Genomic DNA, 25,128 nt, shown 5'->3' on the forward strand with positions numbered 1-25,128 from the left:
AAATAATATAAGATAAATTATAATCATTACAGCATCTTACTTAGGTATTTATCTAACTGATTCTTAAAGCTTCGAACTGAACTACATTGCACTACCTGTGCAAGAAGTTTATTCCATTCATTTACTACACGGTTGGCAAAGTTGTTTCTACCTACTTCCAAATTGAATCTATTTCCGGATAGTTTGAGACCATTGTTTCTTGTCTGATTCTCATTCAATGTGAAAATTTGGTCACTTTTGATGTTGTCAATTCCCTTTAAAATCTTAAAGACCTGTATCAAGTCACCTCTGAGTCTACGCTTTTTTAGGGAAAACAGATTCATGTGTTTTAGTCGATTTTCGTATGATTTATTTTTTATATTTGGAATCAGTTTTGTGGCTCGCCGTTGTACTTTTTCCAGTCTGTCAATGTCTTTAATGAGATTCGGTGACCATACGGAAACAGCATATTCCAAATGTGGACGAACTAACGATTTATATAGCTTGTTAATGAGTGATGGACTTTTGAAATCAAAAGATCGCGCAATCAGTCCCAGAATCTTATTTGCTTTCTCAGAGGCTGAAATACACTGCTTGGATGATTTGAGGTCGTTACTGATAATTACGCAGAGATCTTTTTCACTATCCACTTTTGTTAACGAATTACCAAATAACTTGTAATCGTACTTACTGTTATTTTTACCTATGTGCATTACCTTGCATTTACTTGTGTTAAATTTCATTAGCCACTTTTCAGACCATTGCTGTAATTGATCTAAATCTACTTGAATATCAAATTGGTTTGAGTGATCATTTGCCACTCCGCACAGTTTTGTATCATCAGCAAATTTGGAGACAGTAGATTTTAGTCCATGGTCTATATCATTTATATATACTATGAAAAGAAGTGGCCCAAGAACGGAACCCTGAGGAACTCCACTTGCAACACTTTTCCATCCAGAAGTTTTTCCATTTAAAACAACTCTCTGTTTTCGACCATTCAACCAATTACTAGTCCAACCTAATAGGCTACCACTTATTCCATGCAAAGCTAATTTAGTAAGTAGTCTTTCGTGTGGGACGGTATCAAGAGCTTTTGCAGTCTAGATATATTAAATCTATATTGTTTCTTTTGTCATAATTCGAGATAACTGTGTTGTAGAATTCGAGTAAGTTAGTCACGCAAGAACGTTTCCGTCTGAAACCATGCTGGCTATCATTTATCAAACGGTTACTTTCTAAATGATGTTCCATAGCATCTCTGATGATAGTTTCCATTATTTTTCCTACGATTGAAGTCAAACTTATAGGCCTATAGTTATTTGGTTTCTTTTTGTCACCTTTTTTGAATATGGGAGTAACGTTAGCTAGCTTCCATTCTCTTGGGACATCTCCGGATATGATGGATTTCTTGAAAATAATTTCTAATGGAACAACAATCTCATTTTTAATTTCCTTTAAGATTCTTGGATGCCAACCGTCAGGCCCTGGTGTTTTATTAACTTTGAGTTTGTCTATACACCTTTTAATTTTTTCTTTTGTTATATTTACCGTAGTAAGTTTACCCAGACTTTTCACAGGTTTCAGTTTGGAATTCACTTTGAGGTGTTTCGTTTACGAATACCGAGCTAAAATAATTGTTTAAGATATTACACATTCCTTCATTTGAATATTCAAGTTGACCGTCAGCAGATAATAGTGGACGAATGTGATTCCTAACAACCTTTTTATCTCTAATGTAACTATAGAATTCTTTCCTCTACACTCTTCTCACTACCAGGCCCATATGCACTAACAAAGACCCACACTCTTCCCTGTTTCACCTTCATCCATATCAAACTTGAAGAAACCTCCTTCCACTCCACCCTCCTCACTACACTCCCAAACTTAAAATCATTCTTCCCCTTTCAACTTAGTTTCAGTTAATGCCAACACAACCATCTTCCTTCTCACAAACATACTGCCTCTTTTCCCTTTTACTCTCATCTGTACCACATCCACACACATTAAAAGATCCAAACCATTGGGTTCTGTTTGGAAAACTCTCATACCCTCTTTTGCCTTGACTTCTCATAGGAATGTACCTGTTCAGGTTACAGGGAGTAGGATGCCTAGTCCCATCACTCCATACCATTTTAGCTGCCTTTATGACCTGAGTAGGAAGACTCTGTAGCAGTATTCTTTCTTCTCCCTACCACAGGCAACAGAGGCAAAAATGGAAATATTTTCTCAAAGAAGTGGTACATGACAGTATTAAGGAGGGAGTGGGGACAGCATAATAGAAGGACAATAGCAGTGCAATAAAGTAGCAATACTTCTCTATGAGTAGAGATTTCCTCTATCATAGACAAAATGATGTGTGGTTCTGGTCCATAGGGGCACTCCATACAGTCCCTAAAGTATTGGCTACATGCTACTTTGCAAATTACACTGCACAATAACATGCAACCAATACCCCAGACAGGGAACGAGGAAGTTGGTAATGTTAAAACTGGCAAAGTAATTAAACTTGTTCTGCAAACAAAGAGGTAACAAGGTTATTTTTGTTATATGTTCAATCAATCCACTGTTCCAGGTCTCTTAAAGGGGACCTGTACTGGCACCTGTATTGTGCCCTTTGTAGAGGTGCACTGCAAGTATTAAAGTGGATGAAAACAGAAAAAAACACACATTTAAGCCCAGTTAACCACTCATTCTATTACCAGCTGCAGTCTACAGTCTGACATGACTTAAGAACTGTGAACACCTGCACATCTGACATCACATTGTCCCATTAAAGGCACTGGCAAAGAGAATAATATGACACTCCACATGACATATTTTACAATATAAACTTGGAAGAGGGTACATCTTGTACCAAAAACTTTCTTGGAGCTAAATTTGTATAAAATGGTCAGATAATCCATTAAGCCATGCAAAGCAAGTTGTGAAAATGTTAACACCTTGGCATCTGACAAAGAGAATAAAGCTGTATCCTCACATTTTGCGACTGTTTGTCCTACCTTAAGTCACTGTTCTTTGTAATGCTTATTATCAAAACTACAAATTACTGATAAACTTGGACTTATTTCAAGAATGAAGGTAAGAAAGAAAGAAAGAAAGAAAGAAAGAAAGAAAGAAAGAAAGAAGAAGAAGAAGAAGAAGAAGAAGAAGAAGAAGAAGAAGAAGAAGAAGAAGAAGAAGAAGAAGAAGAAGAAGAAGAAGAAGAAGAAGAAGAAGAAGAAGAAGAAGAAGAAGAAGAAGAAGAAGAAGAAGAAGAAGAAGAAGAAGAAGAAGAAGAAGAAGAAGAAGAAGAAGAAGAAGAAGAAGAAGAAGAAGAAGAAGAAGAAGGTCAACTCTTATCCTTGTCTAAAGCATTTGCATGGCAACCACTAAAAATCATTCCAAATATATTTTTCAAACTTATATATCTAATAACATTAAAGATCAGTAGTCTTACTTCATATACCTTTAATGCATCATTCTGACGCATCTTTTTCCTAGGCGGTACATCCTCTTCATCTGAGACATCCATTTCATCACCATCCTCTTTATCTGACTCCTCAAGCTGCACATTCTTGATCTCCTGCAGCACAACACATAATACAATCAACATAGGTCTACGAAGAAGTTGAAGAAAAAGAAAAAGATAAAAAAAAAATGCAACTTTTGATGAGCATGGGTTCTGCTACACCTAAAGGTTGAACAATCCTTCCCCATTGCTGACATCATTTCCTCTTTGTCCATACAGACATCAGCCCTATAATAATATGCTCATCAAAGCTGCTGGGCCTTGAGACATAGATGCATATCCATGGAGATATGAAGTGCAACTTACCTTGCTGTGCTTATTGTGCACAACCTTGTGAAGAAATGACAGTTGTCCTACCTGGCAGTGCCTAAGGTTTGAAAACCTTGCGAGACTTTCAAGTGGACATGGGGGATTCTCCATGGATAAACATGGTATAAGCACGTAATATCAAAAGAAAATAAAGAAGCATAGTAATAATGGCTGAAGACCTGCAAAACTCTTGCAGTGACTTGACTGGCTGTGACTCTGGGTGTGTCATGCACCTCCCTTCTTACCAACAAGTTTTGCCATCAGGTTGCAAACAGCCTGAGGCAATCATGCACCACTAGTCTCTCCTACCGCATGCCCTCTTAGCTTTCCTGTTGTCAACCCTTTGATGGCACCTGGCAAACTTATGGTCTGACTAGCACTACCTGCTGAAGAACTTCTCTCCATTCTGCTATGCATGCCGCCTTTTGTCACTTTTACCTGGTCATATCAAATAACAGCAGCTATTTGGCAATGGTAAGCTTAAGTAGCACTCCAAATACAGCAGACCTTCGATAAGTCTTCTATTTTTTTTTTTTTTCCTTCTCTACTTAATAACAACAGATCTGGTCATGCTGTATGTGGAAGCCGAAAAAAGGACCGATACCTTGGTTGCTCCTTGCTAGGCAGGGTTTCTTTGATGGCCCTAGTTAGGATCGACTCAACTGACTAAACATTAAAACAACATAAAGTTATTTGTACTGGACCCAAAATTGGAACTTACAAGATCTCACAACCTCGCATGAAGAAGAGCTCAGGGTGGTCTGGCCCCAAACACTCGAGGTAAACACTCAAAAAATGCTAAGTGCCATCGACAAGCTCTATGTGAAGGGACCAAGTGGTATAACAAAGAAACCCTACTGCTCTTGGTATGTCAACTGAGATAGATATGCCCCACGTCTTGTATCAGTATAGTACTGAAATACTGAACAAGAAAACATGTACACTCACAGGTTCTGCCATACACTGCATCTGTACCGAAATCAAAATGACATTCTTGCCATTAGGAACAATCTTTTTTTCCCCTAGAGCAATCCAGGTCTCCAAAGTTCAAAGAGTGACAAAATTACTTCATGGGCCCTGTGTGTGTGCATGTTGTCATAGGGCGAAACATACCTCTGCCTGCTTCTTCCACATCTCTATGTTGCGCCTCTGTGCCTTGGTGAAGTGGTCCCAGACCTTCTGGTGACTGGCCGCAGTGAACACACGCTCGATCTGACCGACTGAATGGCAGGAGAGAACACGTCAGGGTCAATAGAGAGCACACTGGCGAACAAACCAGGAGGGAGCTGTTGGTCCTCCTCCGCCACTGCAGGATGTGTGGCCCTCAAGCGAGCTCCGGCTCAACTTTACTGTCTCAAAACTTACTTCATCATGCTGCCTAAGAATCCTTCAGGGCCAACCACCTGAACTTGTCTTTCTGCTCAGTAAAAAGGGCTCTTAACTTTTACCTCTCTACCATTTAAATCTCCCCTTGCCCTTTTATTAAGAGCTCAAGTGACAGGGAAGAAGCAAATTGGTTGACAAAACACTCGTCTCAACATGGATGCATCAAGTAACTGGAACTTATGTACTTAACCTGCGAGTAACCTGTACAATTTCCAATTAACTAAATAAATTTCATTCAGTTATTTGGAAAAAAAAAAAAATCTTACACTCTAAACATATTCAATCTAGAAATCTTTGTACATTTAATGAAGATAGCAACCTTTAATTTAGTCTTAAGAATACAAATAAAGTTACTTCTACAGACAAAAGATGCTATGTATTGCAGCAACACTAACTCTACCAGTATAAAAAGAATCCCCTTCTCCATCAGCTCATTTTCGGGACCTTTAAATGTCTGCAAATGAGAGAATGGACACAACCACCAAAGCATGTCATTACTCCATACAAACAAATCCTCTGACAGAATCAATTAAATCTGAATCTATTCACTATGGGAGACAAGGCTTGTGACAAACATATCAAAACACATCAGCACACACAAACATGAATACATGTTTACCCTACATGCTGTTGTACTTACCGGGCTGAGCTTTACAGGTCTGTTATTTGTGTAATGACCAATCTCATGATAGTCTGTTATCGTAACTTTGTTGACTTATCGCATTCTTTGAAGGAAAGAGAACACAAACAAATCTCAGTTGAAAAACTGTTTTGGTCACCATCAGTGAACAGCAAATACAATACAGTTTTTTGGCTTAAAGACTTAATTATGCCTTCTTCTTTCCTCTAAAAGTTTTAGCAGGTTCCCCATGCTACATATTTTTTGTTTAATCTATTCTGAATTTCTTTTATACTTTGAGTGCACACTACTTCTAAAGGCAATTCACTCCATCTACAATAACTATTTGGAGAACTTAGTTTCTTAACCCTTTTACTGTGATAACATAGTCTAAACCCTATCCACATGTGCAGACAGGGCTTATGGGCACAAGTGAGAAATTAATTTGGTGATGGACTTGCTGCCTTTGCTCTGCTGAAAAACAGGAACACCTTGCTAGTTTATCTGCAAAAGCAACAAGTCTGTCACTCACCAATTCCTCAGTTGTGACTGCAGACACTGTATGCCCATGGGGATGGGGCTAGACTATCTTGTTCTGGCTGATATCTTATGAACTTCTTCAAGTCAGGAAATCTTACCATACCAAAAAGGTTAAGGTTATATTTTGTTACAATGATATACTTCAAATGCTATTTTTAGGAATGTCATAATAGCAAAGGAGTCAATATTTCCTGACCATTTTCTTTTGAAGTTTCTATTAATGCTATCTTCTATTGCCCTCTCAATCAATAAACAATGACAACTTCATGAAATCTTCCCTTGCATTTAACAAATGCGGTTCACTGTAATCTTTAAGAATTTTGGTCAAGCTCAAGCAATACTCTATTCAGCTGGTTGATAACACCACTCCTCAGTGAGATAAATTTAGAAGAGGAATGTCATCACATTTACAGATTTTGTTCTATCTACAACTATGTGATCTAATTTGTCTGGGAGACACCATTACTTAATTTTTTTAACATATATAATAATGTTGTCCTCAAGTTACAGCCTTTGCTAACAATAATATACACATATATACTAAAAGGCCTTTTCCCTTACAATGGAGTGGTAAAGTCAAGTACACATCCACCCTAAACCCATCCAAAACCCATTGGTTCCTCCCATCTTAGCTCTTCATAGATAGGTTCATCCCTGTCCCCTACCACGATACCTGGGTCAAAGGCAATGTAGAAAGACATGGCACTTCCACAGCAAGGCCTAAGAGCTCGTGCTGGTTTACCCCCACAAATTCATTCTACAGTAATCCCCCCTCCCATTCACTTGAAAAATCTAAGCAGTTGAGAATACCTTCCCTTTGAGCAACGTCATTTCCTCATCCATTTATAAAAAATTTCCATTCACTCCTATCTTTTGCACTCTCTTACTTGCTCAACAGACATTCCTCTTCTATTTAATGTCCCCTTCATCCTATCCATTGACCTCATCATAGGTCTTCTCATTAAATTCACTCCCTCCACTTCTACTATCAACACTTTCATCTAGTCTTCCCTCACTCATTCTTTCCATATGTCCAAAACATTTCAGCACTCTTTGATCAACTAAATTTCTTACCACCTCACTCTCTACTTCACCTCCACATTTCTCACTCAATATATCCTTGTTCCACATACCATACTCCTTAAACAATTTCTTTCAAGCACGCTACTCTTCCTTTCTACCTACTTCAAATACCAACTCTGCTTCATACGAAATTTCCTTTATATTCATTCATTGATAACTATTTCTCACAACTTTGTTCATCACCCCACCCAATAAAAAAAGACATTTACTTGCTTCCCTTATTCAATAATTTACTCCTAGATCTTTAGGCCTATCTGGCTTCTCAGATTTGATTAATTTCCATCAAACCATTTAATGGTAATAAATTGAATATCCCATTTTTGCTTCATTTGTAGATTTCAGTTTTCTGAAGCTTAACACAAATTTTACTCCATCCTATCTATCTACATATGTTAAGTGCTTCTTTCCCCTTATATAAAGGAGGTAGAAAGAAAAGATGGAACTGGAGACCAGAAGGTAGCAGATCTAGAGGTTGACCGAAGAAAAGATGGAAATAAGGAGTTGAAGATATCCTAGAGGCAAATGGATTAGGAAAAACAGAGGATTTGAGGGAAGAGGGAAGAAGGAAGCTTTGAGTGGACAATCTGGAGAAGTGTGCTGGCCTGACTGACAGGCTGAAAGCCTACCTGGGAGCAGAAGTAAGCAAGCACACACCCACTCCTGTATTGAATGGGAGGGAATCGTGGATGTCTGCAATGAAATCTCTGCAGTGTTAGTTAGACGTAATAAGTAAAAAGGAAGGAAAACAACCATAAGGTTGACTCGAATGACGACTTGACAGCAGAGATATCTAGAGGCACCACACCGAAATACGATATAAACAGAAGATAAAAAAACACCAGCGGCTCAACGAATATGTGACAATGATTCATTCTCAGGATTCAGTAAGTACAAGAGGAGTTTAAGTCGAATCTTACATATAGAAACAGAAATGAGCAAAAATAGAAAATGGTGGGAGAATGAAATCATGGACCTAAGGAAAGAAATTGTTGAACTAATGGATTGCTTAGTACATTGAAATTTCCAACCTAAGAAAAACTAACTCTGAACTAAGATACTACCCAATAGCGAAAACCTAAAAAGTAAATAACAAAATACAAGAAATGACTGAAAGAATTGAAGAAAACCTAGGTGAGGAAAGTATCCAAAAGATTAAGAAATGGAAGGAAAACATAGAAAATAAAGAAACTGCCTTTAAAGAAACAGTCCACCAACAAATGCAGGAAAACCCAAAAGATACAATCATCCAAGTTATGAAAAGGCAAACTGGGTCAGAGATGCAGTGGATAGAAAAAAATGTATTGTGGTATATGGACTAAGAGAAAAACATGGTCTGGTGAGGTACATGAGAGAAAAAGAAAATGAAATAGCAATAGCAATCTTAAAAGAAATTCAGGATGGGGACCAGGCAGTAAAAACACTGATGATGTGTGTAGAGTAGGTTATTATTCTAAGGAAACAAATCGACCCCTAAAGATAAAACTATGATGACAAATGGTAGTAGAAGACATATTTGAAAAAGTAGGTAAGTTGGCAAGGAGTGAACATTACAATAAGATATGGATAAAAAGAGAAATGAGTATTGAGGAATTAGAAAAAGAGAAGACGCTAAGAGATGAAGCTAAGGGAAGAAAGAAAGAAAGAAAGAAAGAAAAAAAAAAAAAAAAAAAAAAAAAAAAAGCAAAGATAATAGAGACCAAAAACAAGGAATTCTATTGGAGAGTAATCGACAAGAGACTGAGAAAATGGTACATCAGAATAGGTGAAGCAAAAACAGAAAATAAATGTAGAAAGAAAAAAATTAAAAGTGGCCTATACTAACACTGACAGATTAATTTCAGGATTGAATGAACTTAATGATTACCTGTTAGAAGAAAAACCAGATATAATGGGAATTGTGGAGACTAAATAAGGGGTTCAAAAATCACGCATCAATGTTGGACAAGGGCTACACAATTACTGGATTAAATACAGAGATAAGAAACGGGGAGGAATCCTGTTCTTGGCCAAGAAAAACTTGAATGTGACAAAAATTGCGGAGGGCAAAAGTAATGTAGAATGATCATGATAAAAATCGAAGACAAGGACATGAAAAGTAGAAAGTTTGTGGTGACTTATGTGCCCCAAGAATGAGCATATGAAAATGCTAGAAGATACAAGGCATTCATTAAATGATATACTAATGGGCAGAGGCAACCTGGTGATCATGGGGGACTTTAACTGCAGATAAATTTGTTGGGAGGACATGACAGTGAAAGGACTTGTGGGGTAATGTATTACAGGACATGACCATGGAATATACAATGACACAGTGGGTCAGTGAAAACACTAGATACAGAAATAATGAGGAGCCATTGAGACTGGATTTAATATTTACAACAGAACCTGAAATTGTGGATAAAATTGAATACAAGACACCACTTGGAAAGAGTGACCATATACTTATTGAGACTGAACTAAAGGAAGAAATATACATGGAGAGAAACTAAAAGCATAGGAAAGGAAGATTGATGTACAACAAAACGGAGTTTGGAAAATTAAAGAAATTCCTTCAGAATGCAAATTGGGAAAAATTTTACATGGAAGAGACAAAAGTGGAAGAGAAATGGGATATCTTGACGGATAACTATAATGAAGGAGTGAATAGGCACGTACCAAGACAGAAGCTAGAGCGTACATTAAATGCTGGTCCAACAAATGATACAGTTAGGCAAAAGATAGAAGAGACAGACCATAGAAAAGATGGAGAAAAGATAAAAAACCTGGAAAATGGCAAATATATATAAACTATAGAAACAAATGTGTAAAAGTGTGAGGAGAGGAAAAAAGGAACTGTGAAAAAGACATTATAGAAAAATGCAAGGAGCAGCCCAAACTATTCTATAGATATGTGAATGGTAAACTTAAAAATAAACAGGAAATGGTGAAACTATGTCAAGGAAATATAAAATACACAGAAGATCTAGAAATGGCCAAAGTCATGAATAATCACTTCAAGTCTGTTTTTACTAGAGAGAAGGCACAATATTGGGATGAAGGAAATGAAGTGTGATCTCCCCCCATGAGCAAGATAATAACAACACAAAAAGAAATAATGGAACACTTATCAAACCTTGATGTCAGGAAACTGCATGGCCCTGATGGAATTGCAAATTGGATTCTAAAAAAATGCAAAGAAGAACTAATGGACAAAATATATAACATAAGTTGCTCACTTAAAGAAGGGAAAATACCAAACAACTGGAAAAGTGCTAACATTGTACCAATATATAAAGCAGGAAGCAAGGAAGAACCAACTAACTATAGACCAGTCTCACTAACAAGCACTATAGCCAAAATTTGTGAGAAAATTATCAAGAATAGATGGGTAAAACAACCTGGAAGAAAATAATATAATAAACCCAAGACAGTTTGGGTTCAGACAAGGAAGATCATGTACCACAAATTTAATGTTCTTACTCAAGACTAATAGATATAGTGCAAGAAAGAGATGGATGGGCTGATTGTGCTTTCTTGGACTTACAAAAAGTTTTTGACGAGGTACTACATAAAAAGGAACATATAGGACGGATACAAGGGAACCCACTAAAATGGATGGAGGACTTCCTGATTGGTAAAAAGATGAAAGTAGTACTCAGAGAAAAAATTTCATGTTAGAAGGAGGTGATTAGTGGAGTTCTGCAAGGATCTGTATTGGCTCCAATAATGTTTGCTATTTATGTGAATGACTTGGATGATGATGTGCAATGTTACATGAGCTTCTTTGCAGGAAAGTAAAAAATTGAAAGGGATTGCGAATCACTACAGGACGACCTGAATAAGGTTTGGAAGTGGAGTCAGAAATGGGAAGTGGACTTCAATATTAAGAAGTGTGGCATAATGGAGTTTGGAAAAAGTAAAAATAGAATATCAGGACAATATAAAATTGGAACTAAGGAGGTAAAGAAAGTGGGATCTGAAAAAGATTTGGGAGTAATTATCTCAAACGACTTGCCCTATGATAAACAAATCAACAAAATTGTCAGAGAATCCTATAACTTGCTAAGATAAATAAAAGTGGTATTTACATATTTGGACAAAGAAATGGTTAAGAAAATATTAGTCACATTGATAAGCCCTAGACTAGAATATGCGGTGACATTATGGTCACCCAGTACCAAAAAGAATATAAAGAAAATCAAAAGAATTCAGAGAGAAACCACAAAAATGGTTCCTGCACTTTCAAACTTGTCATATGAGGGGAGACTGGCTAAATTGGAGTTACCAACTCTGGAGCAAAGAAGAGAGAGAGGCGACCTACTGACCATCTATAGAATCAAGAAGGGCACAGAAATACTTGTCAGAGAGGACTTGTTAAATTGGGACAAGAGAAACACAAGAGGACATGGAAAGAAACTCAAAATACATAGTTATAGAAGAGATCTGAAGAAGAACAGTTTTCCACAGAGTGGTGGACACTTGGAATAAACTGGATGAATAAATAGTGTGTGCAAAAACCATTCATGAATTTAAGAGCAAACTAGACACTGCGAGATACAAACGCGGGACACCACAAGCGTAGCTCCCCTTCCCGTAAAATACAACTAGGTAAATCCACCACTTGTTTCCCTCTTATCTTAACTCCTTGTGGATGAGGAGTTATCCGTCTCCTGCCCACTGCCCAATCAGAAGCAATGTAGCACAACACACTACATTCACAGCATATCTTCATCACTTGACTCACCATGCCCATCCCCTCATGCCCATCCATCTATCTCATCCTCGGTTATCCCCTCAAGTTCATTCCATCCCCCTCTGCTTTCCACACATCTTTTGCTAATCTTTCTTCACTCATTCTTTCCACATGTCCAAACCATCCCAATAATCTTTCATCAGCTCTGCCAGCTCCCTTTCCATCTTCACTCTCCTCCTCACCTCCTTATTTCTCACTCTATCCAGCCTTGTAACCCCTACCATAATTCTCAGACATTTCCTCTCACATTTAAACTTTTCCTTTCTCCCTCTCTTAAATTCCAAGTCTCCACCCCCATACAGTGTCATGGGCATGATCACCCCTTCATATAATCTCTTTTTATCTATCCTTCTCTCCAAAATACTTTACTATGATGAGTAAACCTCTGTAATGTTATTTCAGAGGGTGAATGAACAAAAGGAAGTATGGGTGTACTCTCTGGTGAGGATGTGTGGGAGTGGGTAGAAGAATACATGTTGAATATGTGACATATGTGGAGAAGAGAATGAGTGGTCTGAAACTGGAGATTGTGGGTATATATGCACCACAGACACAAAAGAGCAAAGAAAGTGCACGTTTCTGGTCCAAGTTGATGGAGTGGACTAATTTGTTTAATATGAGAGAAAAGGTCATGGTGCTTGAAGAGATCGTGCAAAAGTAAGCAATGGATTCGTTGATGGAGTACTAAGCTATTTTGGGGTGCCCAAAGAGGATGAAAATGGAGAATATCCAACTGATTTGTGTGCACGTTTCAAGGAAAAAACAATTCACAAGTATATATGGAAGTGTGACAGTGAAGATGTTCAAAGTATGAATGAGCATGTGGTTCTGGATCAAAAGCTTATGAAAGAGACATTGGATGTGATGTTCCGGGGAGTGGGTGGGGATATATCAAATCAACTCCTAAATATGAAAGTGAACGACAGAGAACTTTAGGTAAGTCAAAGAATGGACACATGTAATATGTAGCATGAAAGGGGTTGGATGGAAGAGGAAAGGAACCACATGGCATGAAGAATCTCAAAGGAGTGAGTGTACAATTATACAGTAAGCGTATAAGGTATTCTATGTCTTCTGTGTGGTCAATGCATAGAGGGCAATTGTGTATTGTGGGTAAAGGAACTGGACACCAGACACATCACTGTACGCAGAAGAATTTCTGTGATTTCATCTTGCTCTCATATGTGAAACTCAAATGCCTGCTATGTGCATTCAAACTATAATTCTTGAGTTGGGGGTAACAAAAAAAATAAAATAAATAAATAAATAAATAAAAACATTAATAAATTGGTTTGAAATAAGTAATATTTAGATAACAGAAAACTTCTTCTATCTTCAATCATTGCCCGGCAAGGTAAATATGAAAAAAATAAATAAATAAATAAAATAAAAAAAAGAGGAAAGACAGGAGAAAAAGGAGAGCAAGAGAGTGAGTGAGAAAGGAGAGAGAGAGAGAGAGAGAGAGAGAGAGAGAAGGGGGGGGACAGATATATCCATACATTATACATACATATAACAAGGGCTTTTTCCCACTCAGAAGTGAGGTAGACAAAGTCAAAATGCATAATTCCTCTCCACTCCCATTCACTCCCCTCCCTCTTTTCTTGGCTCCTGGATGACAAGTCATCCATGCATCTTGCCCACTGCCCTAGGTTTGAAGAAATGCAGCGAGAAACAGCACACATATAACAATGTCACTTCATTTAATTGGCAACCCCCATTCTCTGTCCCCTCATGCAGAAAAATAGAAGACAGGGAGAAATCCCTTTGGGCTGCATCAAAATATCATTCTCACATAACCACTCCCTAATACCCCCCCATTCCCCACCCACTCCCATCCATGCATCACAGCATCATCCATACACAACCATTCTCCACTCACCCCTATCTTCTGTTTTCTCCCTTCCTTCCTCAACAGACATCCCCTCTTTCTCAACACCCCTTTTACCTCATCCATCCATCTCATCCTAGGTCGACCCCTCTTGTTCACTCCTTCCACTTCTGTTTTCCTTATTTCTTTTACAAATCTTTCTTCATTCATTCTTTCCATGTATCCAAACCACCCAAATGCTTTCATCTACCCTATCTCCCAACTCTTTTTCCACCCCATTTCTCCTTCTCACCTCCTCATTTCTCACTCTATCCAGCCTAGTAACCCCCACTATACTTCTTACAAAATTCATTTCAAATACATTTAAACTCCTCCTCTCTTTTATGTTTCTGCCCCATACAGCGCTGCCAGCACAATCACCCCTTCACACAATCTCCTCTTAGCATTCATTCCAAAATGTCTATTTCTCATTACACTTTTTATTACCCCAATGAATTTATTTGCTTATCTCAATCTACATTCTACTTCCACTCTTCCCTTTCCTGCCACATCCACCCCCAAGTATCTAAAGCTATCCACTTCTTCCAGTCTTTCTCCCTTAATACTCACTTCCAATTTGCTGCCATCCTCTCCCCTTGTATATCTCATCACCTTACTTTTACCCACATTTACTTTCAACTTCCTCCTCTTGCACACCTTCCCAAACTCCATCACTTTCTATATCCTTCCTCTGATCCTGTTACAAGCACAGTGTCATCAGCAAACAACAACTGACACATCTCCCATTTTTCTCCATTTTCTTTAACCATCTCATCACTTGCCCATTAACCTTGCATTTACCTCCTGCACCAACCCATCCATGTAATATCCATACATACATAAATATATGTATGAAGAGCTAAGATGAGTGGGAGGAAAGGGTGGTGGAGGGGAGTGGAATGGGTGGGAGTAGGCACGTGTCACTGACTTCGCTACCTCCCTTATATGAAGGGAAAAAGTTCTTGGTATATGGTGTGTGTACACACACACACACACACACACATATATATATATATATATATATAGAGAGAGAGAGAGAGAGAGAGAGAGAAAGAGAGAGGGAGAGAGAGCAGAGAGAGATGAGAAAGAACAGGCAAAAGACAGCAGAGACAAGGGAGAGTGAAGAGAGAGATAAGAGATATAGGAGAGAAAAAGAGTCTTGAAATTCAAAACAGCATCAGCTTTTTTGACATGTCAGGGTAAACATGTGAGAGTGCTCAGAAGTATTGTTACTATTAACACAGAAGAAATATGGAGGTGAAAATATGTAAACCACATGAACTGGTAGAAAATTTGCAAGTACAGTATACAAGAAGGCATTAGAAAACGAGTACATGTAGCAACAGGAAGTAGGGTCTGTACATAAAAGATCAGGTAAGATAGTTTTACACGAAGTAGGTAAGATTTAGTAAAACTAGTCAAGAAAAGATGCAGTCGTTTCTAAACTAGATTTCTGTTGACAACCTTCTTTAACACTCAGAATTTTTTAATTATAAATTTGCAGTAAAAACATCAAAATGATATAGAAAGGATTTTTTTTTTTAAAGTTTACTATCATGCTAGAAATGAGGTAACAGTCTCACTACCTCATTTAATTCAAATGAGATCTAAGTGACAACCTAGAACAAGACTAAAATATCCAACATGACCTACAGTTGAGATATTAAAATCAGTCATCCTATCACTAAAATGGGGACAAACTAGTTCTCAAGCTTAGCAAGCAAGTTCTACTGATCATTCTACTTTATGTATATCATTTACGAGATAAATCTTTTAAGAGAAATTCCACAAATTATATTGTGCATATAACATATTCTCAGGGGTAACCTGAATAGAAAAAAATAGATGGTGGTATATCATTTTGGGCCCTTCAGGGATCGTGGTTAAAACCAGCTGGCAGTGGTTCATTCCCACAAATCAATTTAACAGGTGACTGGAGTAAAATCCAAATAATATAAAAAGAAGGTATTAAATTACGAAAATCCACTAATGCTCTGCAAATATCTACATAGCTACACACCTTTATTCCAACCCAGTTCCTGAAGCCTTCGCTATAAAAGATACAAGTTAAATAGCTAACAAAAGTCCATCACCATAACCAAGGAATATAGAGAAAAAAGTTTACCCCTGTACATCTTCCCAGATTGACCTGAAAGAAGGCGTACAACTGCAAACGTTTAACTGCAAAGAGACCACAAACATGGCAACAGCAACTATCAAAGTACATTACCAACATAAAAATAAATAAATAAATGAATAAATAAAGCAGTTGCAGCATCTCTCTTTTATTAACTCCATCTAAGGAGAAGCACTTCATGTTATTTCAGATTGGTGTTTAATCCACAGTATGTATCTCACTCCTATGAGAGGAAAGAAATCAGAAAAATTACTTAAGTGAGATGCAAATCAGTGGAAATGTTCACGAGGCTTCTAGAACCACAGTTTAAATACCGTATATACTTGAGTAATATTCAATCTCATGAAAAATTCGACCCCCTACTTTTGACCCCAAAAATTTTGAATTTTCCATAGACCTCTTGTAAAAGTTAACCCTAGTATTTCATAGACAACAGGTCAACTTTTCTGGGTCAAGATATCATTGCCAGCCTGTAACAGTTACAAAATTGTGTGCCTATCTTATAGTAGCCTAGCCTTTAGCCAGACTACTTGGTGCTTATCACATAATAGCAAGTACTACATGTCTGTTGACGGCTGCTACATCACCATTACTAAAATATATGCACAGGATATGCTGCCAGCCTGTAACCTTTATATTTTCCTCATCTCACAATACAATAAACACCTGTTTAAATGATGAGGAACATGTTTCACAAAAATAACACTGTCAGACTTTGTACAATGGCATGACTTTGGTAAGCTTTAAAACATTTAATTATTCTATAGATCAGTGGTTTCCCCTCCCCCCAAAAACCCTTAGACATGATTTTAAAAAATGCAGAAACTTTGATGATTTTTTGGGGAACCCTGGGGATCTGCAGAACATTGTAAATCCCTCTTCTTGATTAACATATCTTTACCATATATAACATCATATATATATATATATATATTTTTTTTTTTTTTTTTTTTTTTGGGGGGGGGGCTATATATATATATATATATATATATACATATATATATATATATATATATATATATATATATATATATATATATATATATATATATATATATATATATATATATATTTTTTTTTTTTTCTGTGGGGCACAATAAATATACAGAACATGACACACTGATTATCTTATAAAAATTAACTTGGCAAACACACCATGGAATAGCACCTGATTTTTAACTTGAATATGAGAGCACCTAGGCTGAAATACATTAACATTATATCATTACTGTAAGTTTCATACTGTTTATTTTTCTATTACAACTCTTCTTTTACACCATAACCTAATTTGTACCATTATTCCTTTTTTTTTCTTTTTCATAATTACTAAGTATTCCTTTATCATAACCTAATTTGTACCATTATTCCTTTTTTTTCTATAATTACTAAGTATTCTTTTATCAGTTTTATATCTTGTGGCTTTATGCTACTTTGAATTTATAAATAAAAATACACACATACATATACCAGGGGCTTTTTCCCCTTTACAAGGGAGGCAGCCAAAGTCAAACGGCATAATTCCACTCCCATCCATTTCACCCCTCCCTCCCAATCATCTTGGCTCTTCCTGGATGATGGGTCATCCCAGCAGCTCACCTATTGCCCTGGGTCAGAAGCAATGCAGCAAGACATAGCACATCCATAGCAAGGCCGCTCATGCAGTAACACTGAGGACAGGGAGAAATCCCTTCGGGCTGCATCAAAATATCATTCACACATAACCACTCCCTAACCACCCCCTCCCACTCCTATCCACCACCCACTCCCTTTTATGTATCACAGCATCATCCATACACAGCCACTTTCCACTCACCCATATCTTCTGCCTTCTCTCTTCCTTCCTCAACAGACATCCCCCTCTTGCTCAATGCCCTTTTTACTCCATCCATCCATCAAATCCTTGGTTGTCTCATTATGTTCACTCCCTCCACCTCTGCCTTCCACACTTCTTTTATTAATCTTTCTTCACTCGTTCTTTCCATGTGTCCAAACCATCCCAATACTCTCCCAACTCCTTTTCCACCCCTGATTTCTTCCTCACCTCCTCATTTCTCACTCTATCCAGCCTTGTAACCCCGACCATACTTCTCTGACATTTCATCTCAAACACATTTAAACTCTTCCTCTCTTATGTTCCAAGTTTCTGCCCTATACAGTACTGTCAGCACAATCACTCTATATAAAATCTCCTCTTGACATCCATTCCCAAATGTCTATTTCTCATTACACTTTTTAATCCCCCAAGGCACTTATTTGCTTTTCTCAATCTACAATTTACCTCCACTCCTCCCTCTCCTGACACATGTGACCCCAAATATCTAAAACTATCCACTTCCTCCACCCTCTCTCCTTTGATACTAACTTTTACCAACATTTTCCTTCAATTTTCTCCTCTAGCACATCTTCTCTGACTTAATTAATAACTTCCTTCATCCCCCCTCTGACCATGCCACTAACACAGTGTTATCTGCAAACAACAACTGGTTTACCTCCCATCTTTCTCCATTTTCTTTACCAATCTCCAGTCCCCTGCCCATCATTCTTGCATTTACCTCCAGCACCACTCATCCATGTACATATTGAACAGCCATGGTGACATGACACATCCCTGGTGAAGTTCTACCTTTCCCTCAAAACATTCACTCTCTCCATTTCTAATTCTAACACAGGCTCTAATGCTCTCGTAAAAACTTGATTATGTTAACAGCTTTCCTCCGATCCCACATATCTGCAAAACCTCCCACAATGCCTTCCTATCCTGTCAAAAGCCTTTACCAAATCCATAAAGGCCCAAATAACATCCTTACCCTTTGCTAAAGCTTTCTAAAATAAGTCTTACCACAAAAATTTGATCCATGCAACCCCTACCTTTCCTAAACCTACTCTGTTGCTCACCAATTACTCCCGCTGTTCCTCTCCTATTTCACTCAACCAAAACCTTCCCAACTACACTCAACAAATTGATCCCTCTGAAACTAGTAGTCACATTTGATCCCTTGTAAAGCAGAACTATACAGTCACTCCTCCAGTCCTCCGGCATTCTACTTTCCTTTAGCATACATACATATACCAAGGCTTTTTCCCCCTTCCAAGGGAAGTAGCCAGAAAGGGAAAGGCATAAAAACACTCCCACCCATTTCATCCCTAAATACACTCCACACCCCTCCCACCCTCCCTCTCATCTGAGCACCTCCTGGATGACGGGTCATCCCTGCACCCTGCCCACCGCCCTGGGTCAGAAGCGGTGTTGCAAGACACAGTACATCCACAGCAAGGCCGCTTCATTTAATCGGCGACCCCCCCTCTCCGTCCCCCTTTGCATATAAGGCGAGGACGGGGAGAAATCCCTTCGGGCTGCGTCAAAATTCACTCACACATACTACCCCCCCACCCCCCCGCCCATTCCTCCTCATGCAGTCACAACATCATCCATATACAACCATTCTCCACTCACCTCTGTCTTCCGTCCTCTCCCTTCCTTCCTCAACAGACATTCCCCTCTTCCCCAAAGCCCCCTTCACCCCATCCATCCACCTCATCCTAGGACGTCCCCTCATGTTCACTCCCTCCACATCTGCCTTCCATACCTCTTTTACTAGTCTTTCTTCACTCATTCTTTCCATGTGTCCAAACCATCCTAATATTCTTTCATCAACCCTATCTCCCAAATCCTTTTTCACCCGTTCTCCTCCTCACCTCCTCATTTCTCACTCTATCCAGCCTAGTAACCCCCACCATACTTCTCAGACACCTCATCTCAAACACATTCAAACTCCTTCTCTCTTCTTCTCCTATGTTCCACGTTTCTGCCCCATACAGTGCTGTTGGCACAATCACTCCTTCATACAGTCTCCTCTTCGCATCCATTCCCAAATGTCTATTCCTCATTACACTCTTTAAACCACCAAGGCATTTACTCGCTTCTCTCAATCTACATTCTACCTCCACCTTCACTCCACCTTTTCCTGCTACACTTGCACCCAAGTATCTAAAACTATCCACTTCCTCCAGTCGCTCTCCCTTAACTTTCCTTTAGACAAACATTAAACCTCACAAACCAGTGCACTATCACTGTATCTCCCTTTTTCAGACACTGCATGACACCCATGTAACCCAGGTACCTTACTTTGCTCTCATCATTTTAACAACTGCTTTCACCTCATCTTTCCTTATTTCTCTTTGATTTTCCTCATCCATCACTATAACTTTTTTTAGTTCCTCACAATGCAATCACTGTTCCCTCCCTATCCTCTTCCACATTTAGCAACTCCCTAAAATACTCTGCCCATCTTCCTCTTACCGCCGCCTCTGCCATTATCGTCTCTCCATCTGCACTTTTTACCTTTTCTTCTCCACTTGTTTTACCTCCCCTTCCTCTTAATTTCTTTCCAAAACATCTAAAAATATATATTATATATATATATATATATATATATATGTGCATATTATGTATGTATATGAATGTATGTATGTACGTATGTATGTATATAGATATATATATATGTATATATGTGTATATATATATATATATTATATATATATATATATATATATATATATATATATATATATATATGAATATACATATACAAAAATGAAACAGCCTTGCTGTAGATGTGCTGTCATGATGCATTGCTTCTGACCCAGGGCAGTGGGTGAGATACAAGGATGACCCGTCATCCAGGAGCCAAAAAAAGAGGGAGAGGTGGTGAATGGAAGTGGAGTATGTGCAAATGAAATGGGTGGGAGTGGATTTAGCCTTTGATTTTGGCTACCTCCCTTGTAAGGGGGAAAAAGTCCTAGGTGTATGATGTATGTATGTGTATATATGTGTATGTGTATGTGTGTATATATATATATATACACACACACACACAAGTATATGCATACATCTTATACCTAGAGCTTTTTCCCCCTTACAAGGGAGGTAGCCAAATTCGAAGTCATAAATCCACTCCTACCCATTTCATCCCCACATACTCCACTCCCATTCACCACCCTTCCCTCTTATCTTGGCTCCTCCTGGATGACAGGTCATTCCTGCATCTTGTCCACTGCCCTGGGTCAAAAGCAGTGAAGCAAGACACAACACATCCACATCAAGGCCGCTTCATTTCATCAGCACCCCCCTCTCGAACCCCTCATGCAGAAAGAGAAGACGGGGAGAAATTCCTTCATGCTGAATCAAAATACAGACGCTCCTCTACTTACGTTCATTCGTTTTACGTTTTTTCAATTTTACGTTTGAACTGACTGTTAAAAAATAAATTGTAAAAAAAAAAATTGGGGTGAATTTTATAGTTTAGCGCGCTCTCCGTAGCTCAAACGATACTTACGCATGACGCTGCGTCCATTGTTTACATGGCACAAACGACAGACTGAACCTCCTCCACCATCTCAATTTATGTTGCTTGAATTTAATTTATTTGAAATTAATGTTATCATTTTACAATGTTATGTGTATAATTAATGATTTAGGGGTGTTTTATAAGATACGGTAATAGAATTTATGGATGTATGGTACAGTAACAACTTATGTTCATTTTCAACTTACGTCCTGCCGTTCGGAACGTAACTAAAACGTAAGTTGAGGAGCTTCTGTATACACATACCTCAACCCCCCATCCCCCACCCACTACCTTCCATGCATCACAGCTTGTGAGTATTGTGATGCATCAATTATCATACCTTAGGCATCCAATGCTGTGTGTGAGAAGTCAACTTGTATTGAAAAGGTTATTGGTGGTCTATCTATATATCGGTCTTTTTCTTCCTTACAAGGGAGGTTGCCAAGTCAAAAGGTAAATACTTACTCCCATCCACCACCCTTCTTTCCCTCTCATCTTAGCTCCTTGTGGATGATGGGTCGTCCCTATATCCTGCCCACTGCCCTGGGTCAGAAGCAATGCAGCAAAACACAGCACATCCACAGCAAGGCAACTTCAGAAGTTGGGGAGAAATCCCTTCAGGATGTGTCAAAATATCATTTACCACTACCTAACCCCCTATCCCCTGTCCCCTCCCTTGCACAAGTATCATCTACTGTATATACTCGCATATAGGTCGCACTTTTAACTAAATATTTCGCCAAAACCAGGGGTGCACCCTATCCACTTGACATTAATGAGGGACAGCACTACTCTGTCACCGAAGTCGCAACAATTGGCGATTTCAATGTGACAATGGCACGGACTTTCAGTGGTGTTCACACAATATGCATTGGTAAGCTTTTCAAGCCTTTTGTATGCATAAAATATATCAAAGGTTCCTACAGACTCGCTGCTTTAAACTGAACTAATGCTGCTAGAAAATAATATATCAATTACAATAAAATGGTAAAATATTCTCTTTTCCAACTCTTTCGTATGTTTTATAGTGTTTATAAGCAATGCGACCTTGACCCTTTGTTTACCATACATTACTGTACATCACCTGTTTCACTCGTGGTTGCGTTTCTATGATATGTGTGCAAATTATGTTTTCATAGCATAATGTAACATCCCATAACATAACTTAAATAAACTTATGATTTTCGTAATAAAAAATTATTGTTTTTATAAACTTCCATTCCCCCTACTGTACTGTTAAATCTATGGTAGATCGCATAGAGTTTTAGGCCTAATAACTGCAAATCCTAATCACGAGTACCGGTAAGAGAAAGAGCTATGAAGTAGGTTTTAAGCTGAAAGTGTGATGGATTACGCAGAAGAACATGGAAACAGATCTGCAGAAAGGGAGTTTGGGGTTTCAGAAAAGGTAGAGAGGATGGAGAAAGCAGAAAGATCAGATTAAAGAAATTTTCTTCTATACTGTTGTATAATGTCCAGTTGACAGTTAAATTCTATCAATATTTTTTGGTCAAGTTGACTATAACGTTTTTTATGCAAGTGCATTTCTTTACAATTATAGTTTTAAGATGCAACTGTTGTTTATGTAAGTTTGCATTATGCGCACACGTGAGTTGGACAATCTACACCTGTTCTGAATTTAAAATTTTGAGAGTAAAGTTTTGAAATATAGGTACATATCTGATAACCTTTATGTTTGAATGGGTCTTGTAAATCACCAGATTATAGTGCGGCCTATCCGTGGGTCAACCGCAAATAACCACTTTGACAACCACAAAGTAGCGATGTGACCCATCCACTGGTGCGACCTATACGCAAGTATATATGGAATAAACTTCCTGCACAGGTAGTGCAATGTAGTTCAGTTCGAAGCTTTAAGAATCATTTAGATAAATACCTAAGTAAGATGCTGTAATGATTATAATTTATCTTATATTATTTGTTTTTGTTTTGTTATCATTTGTCTGTCTGATTTTCATTTATCATTAGTTATATGTCAATTTATTATTATTTACTATTTACCTGTTTGTTTATTATTTAACTATACCTATGCATTTATTCATGTATTTTATTTGTTATTTACATTATTATAGTTTTTATTTATTATTTTATTATTAATATGATTTTTTTCGCATCCGACCTAGATATGGATCAAAAGGTCTCCTGTCGGCATGCTCTGCCTTTGTAATCCTTACACAGTCATTCTCCGCTTACCCCAACTCTTGCCTTCTTTCCTTGCTCAATGCCCCTTTCACTCCCTCCATCCATCTCATCCTCAGTCATCCTTTTTAAGTTCACTTCATCCACCTCAGCCTTCCACACTTCTTTTACAAATCTTTTGTCACTCATTCTTTCCACATGTCCAAACCATCCCAATACTCTTTAATCAGCCCTACCTACCATCTTCTTTTTCACCCTAGCTCTCCTCCTCACCTCCTTGTTCCTCACCCTATCCAACCTTGTAAACCCTGCTGTACTTCTAAGATATTTCATCTCAAACACATTACACTTTTCCTCTCTGCTTCTCTTAAATTCCAAGATTCTGTCCCATACAGCGTCATCGACACAATCACCCCTTTGTATAGTCTCCTCTTTGCATCCATTCCCAAATGCTTATTTCTCATGGCAGTTTTTAATCCCCCCACGGCATTTACTAGCTTCTCTCAGTCTACAATTAACTTCCACTTCCACTCCTTTTCCTGCCATTAATCATAATTAATGGTGGTAATACACAGTAATTATGAGATATAAATTTATTTCAATACACTATACCATTGAGTTTGATGGATATGAGTAAAAGAAATTAAAGATGTTTATAAGAGCTACCCGATTTATGGATTTTGTTATTTACTAGGGCATGTGTTTTGATGCAAAAAATTGGTAATATTACAGAAATTGTGTTTTTATTTTTATTCGCTTAAAGATCGGTTGGATCTTTGCTACTGATATGTTACGTTGGATTCTACCATGATTTTCAGCTTCTCAATAGTATCTACGTTATAGTCTATAAAAATACCAAGGTCCTCTTCCTTCTTATAAGGGAAGTAACCAGGCAAAGCACAGACACACACTCCCCTCTATCACCCACTTTTTCCCTCTCATATTAGCTCCTCATAGACAAAAGGTCATCCCTGTCTCCTGTGTACTGCCTGGGTCAGAATCAATAGTTGACCTCATAAATTCGACCTTAAGAATGGCAAAAAAATCAAATAAAATAAAATAATAATAATAATAATTGGCTTTTACACAAGTATATACGGTAAGCACAGTATGTACCTTAAAGGTAATTCAAGAAGTTTAACTTGATGCAAGTACAAATCCGAGATTCATAGTGCACAGTGCCTCTTGCTGTGGCTCTAGTAACATGTACATGTTCAAAGCAAAATTACATTCTACTATGAGAGAATTCATGTACTGGTTGCATGCTGGGATTGTTTGTCTCGTCTCCCCCGTAGCCAATCATAACAACTTTATCTTAACTTTGATAAAAAGATGAGTCAATCCTTCGACTGATTATATCTACTCTATAATCACAAGTTAAATTTTAAACTCATACAATGTTTTCAGTTATAGGAAGAGATACACCCTTACAAACTTGTATAAGGGAAGATTCC

At 37.9% G+C, this 25,128-nt stretch overlaps 1 protein-coding gene across 4 annotated transcripts in view; it reads right to left on the reverse strand.

The window, feature by feature from the left end:
- LOC143034081 (ecto-NOX disulfide-thiol exchanger 2-like) overlaps positions 1 to 25,128 on the reverse strand; it is a 69,266-nt gene that overhangs the window by 12,320 nt on the left and 31,818 nt on the right. For 2 of the 4 annotated variants that reach the window (XM_076199998.1, XM_076199996.1), the window contains exons 12-13: positions 4,913 to 5,019; positions 3,428 to 3,544 (exon numbers count right to left, since the gene is read on the reverse strand). In XM_076199998.1, coding sequence (XP_076056113.1) covers positions 3,428 to 3,544; positions 4,913 to 5,019 — 224 coding nt within the window. Of the gene's footprint in view, positions 1 to 3,418; positions 3,545 to 4,912; positions 5,020 to 25,128 lie in introns of all 4 variants that reach the window. The other 2 variants (XM_076199997.1, XM_076199995.1) reach the window with 1 other exon arrangement.

Source organism: Oratosquilla oratoria, chromosome 16 (assembly GCF_046742065.1).
Source record: "Oratosquilla oratoria isolate Oo_2021 chromosome 16, ASM4674206v1, whole genome shotgun sequence".
In the NCBI taxonomy this organism is placed as follows: domain Eukaryota; kingdom Metazoa; phylum Arthropoda; class Malacostraca; order Stomatopoda; family Squillidae; genus Oratosquilla; species Oratosquilla oratoria.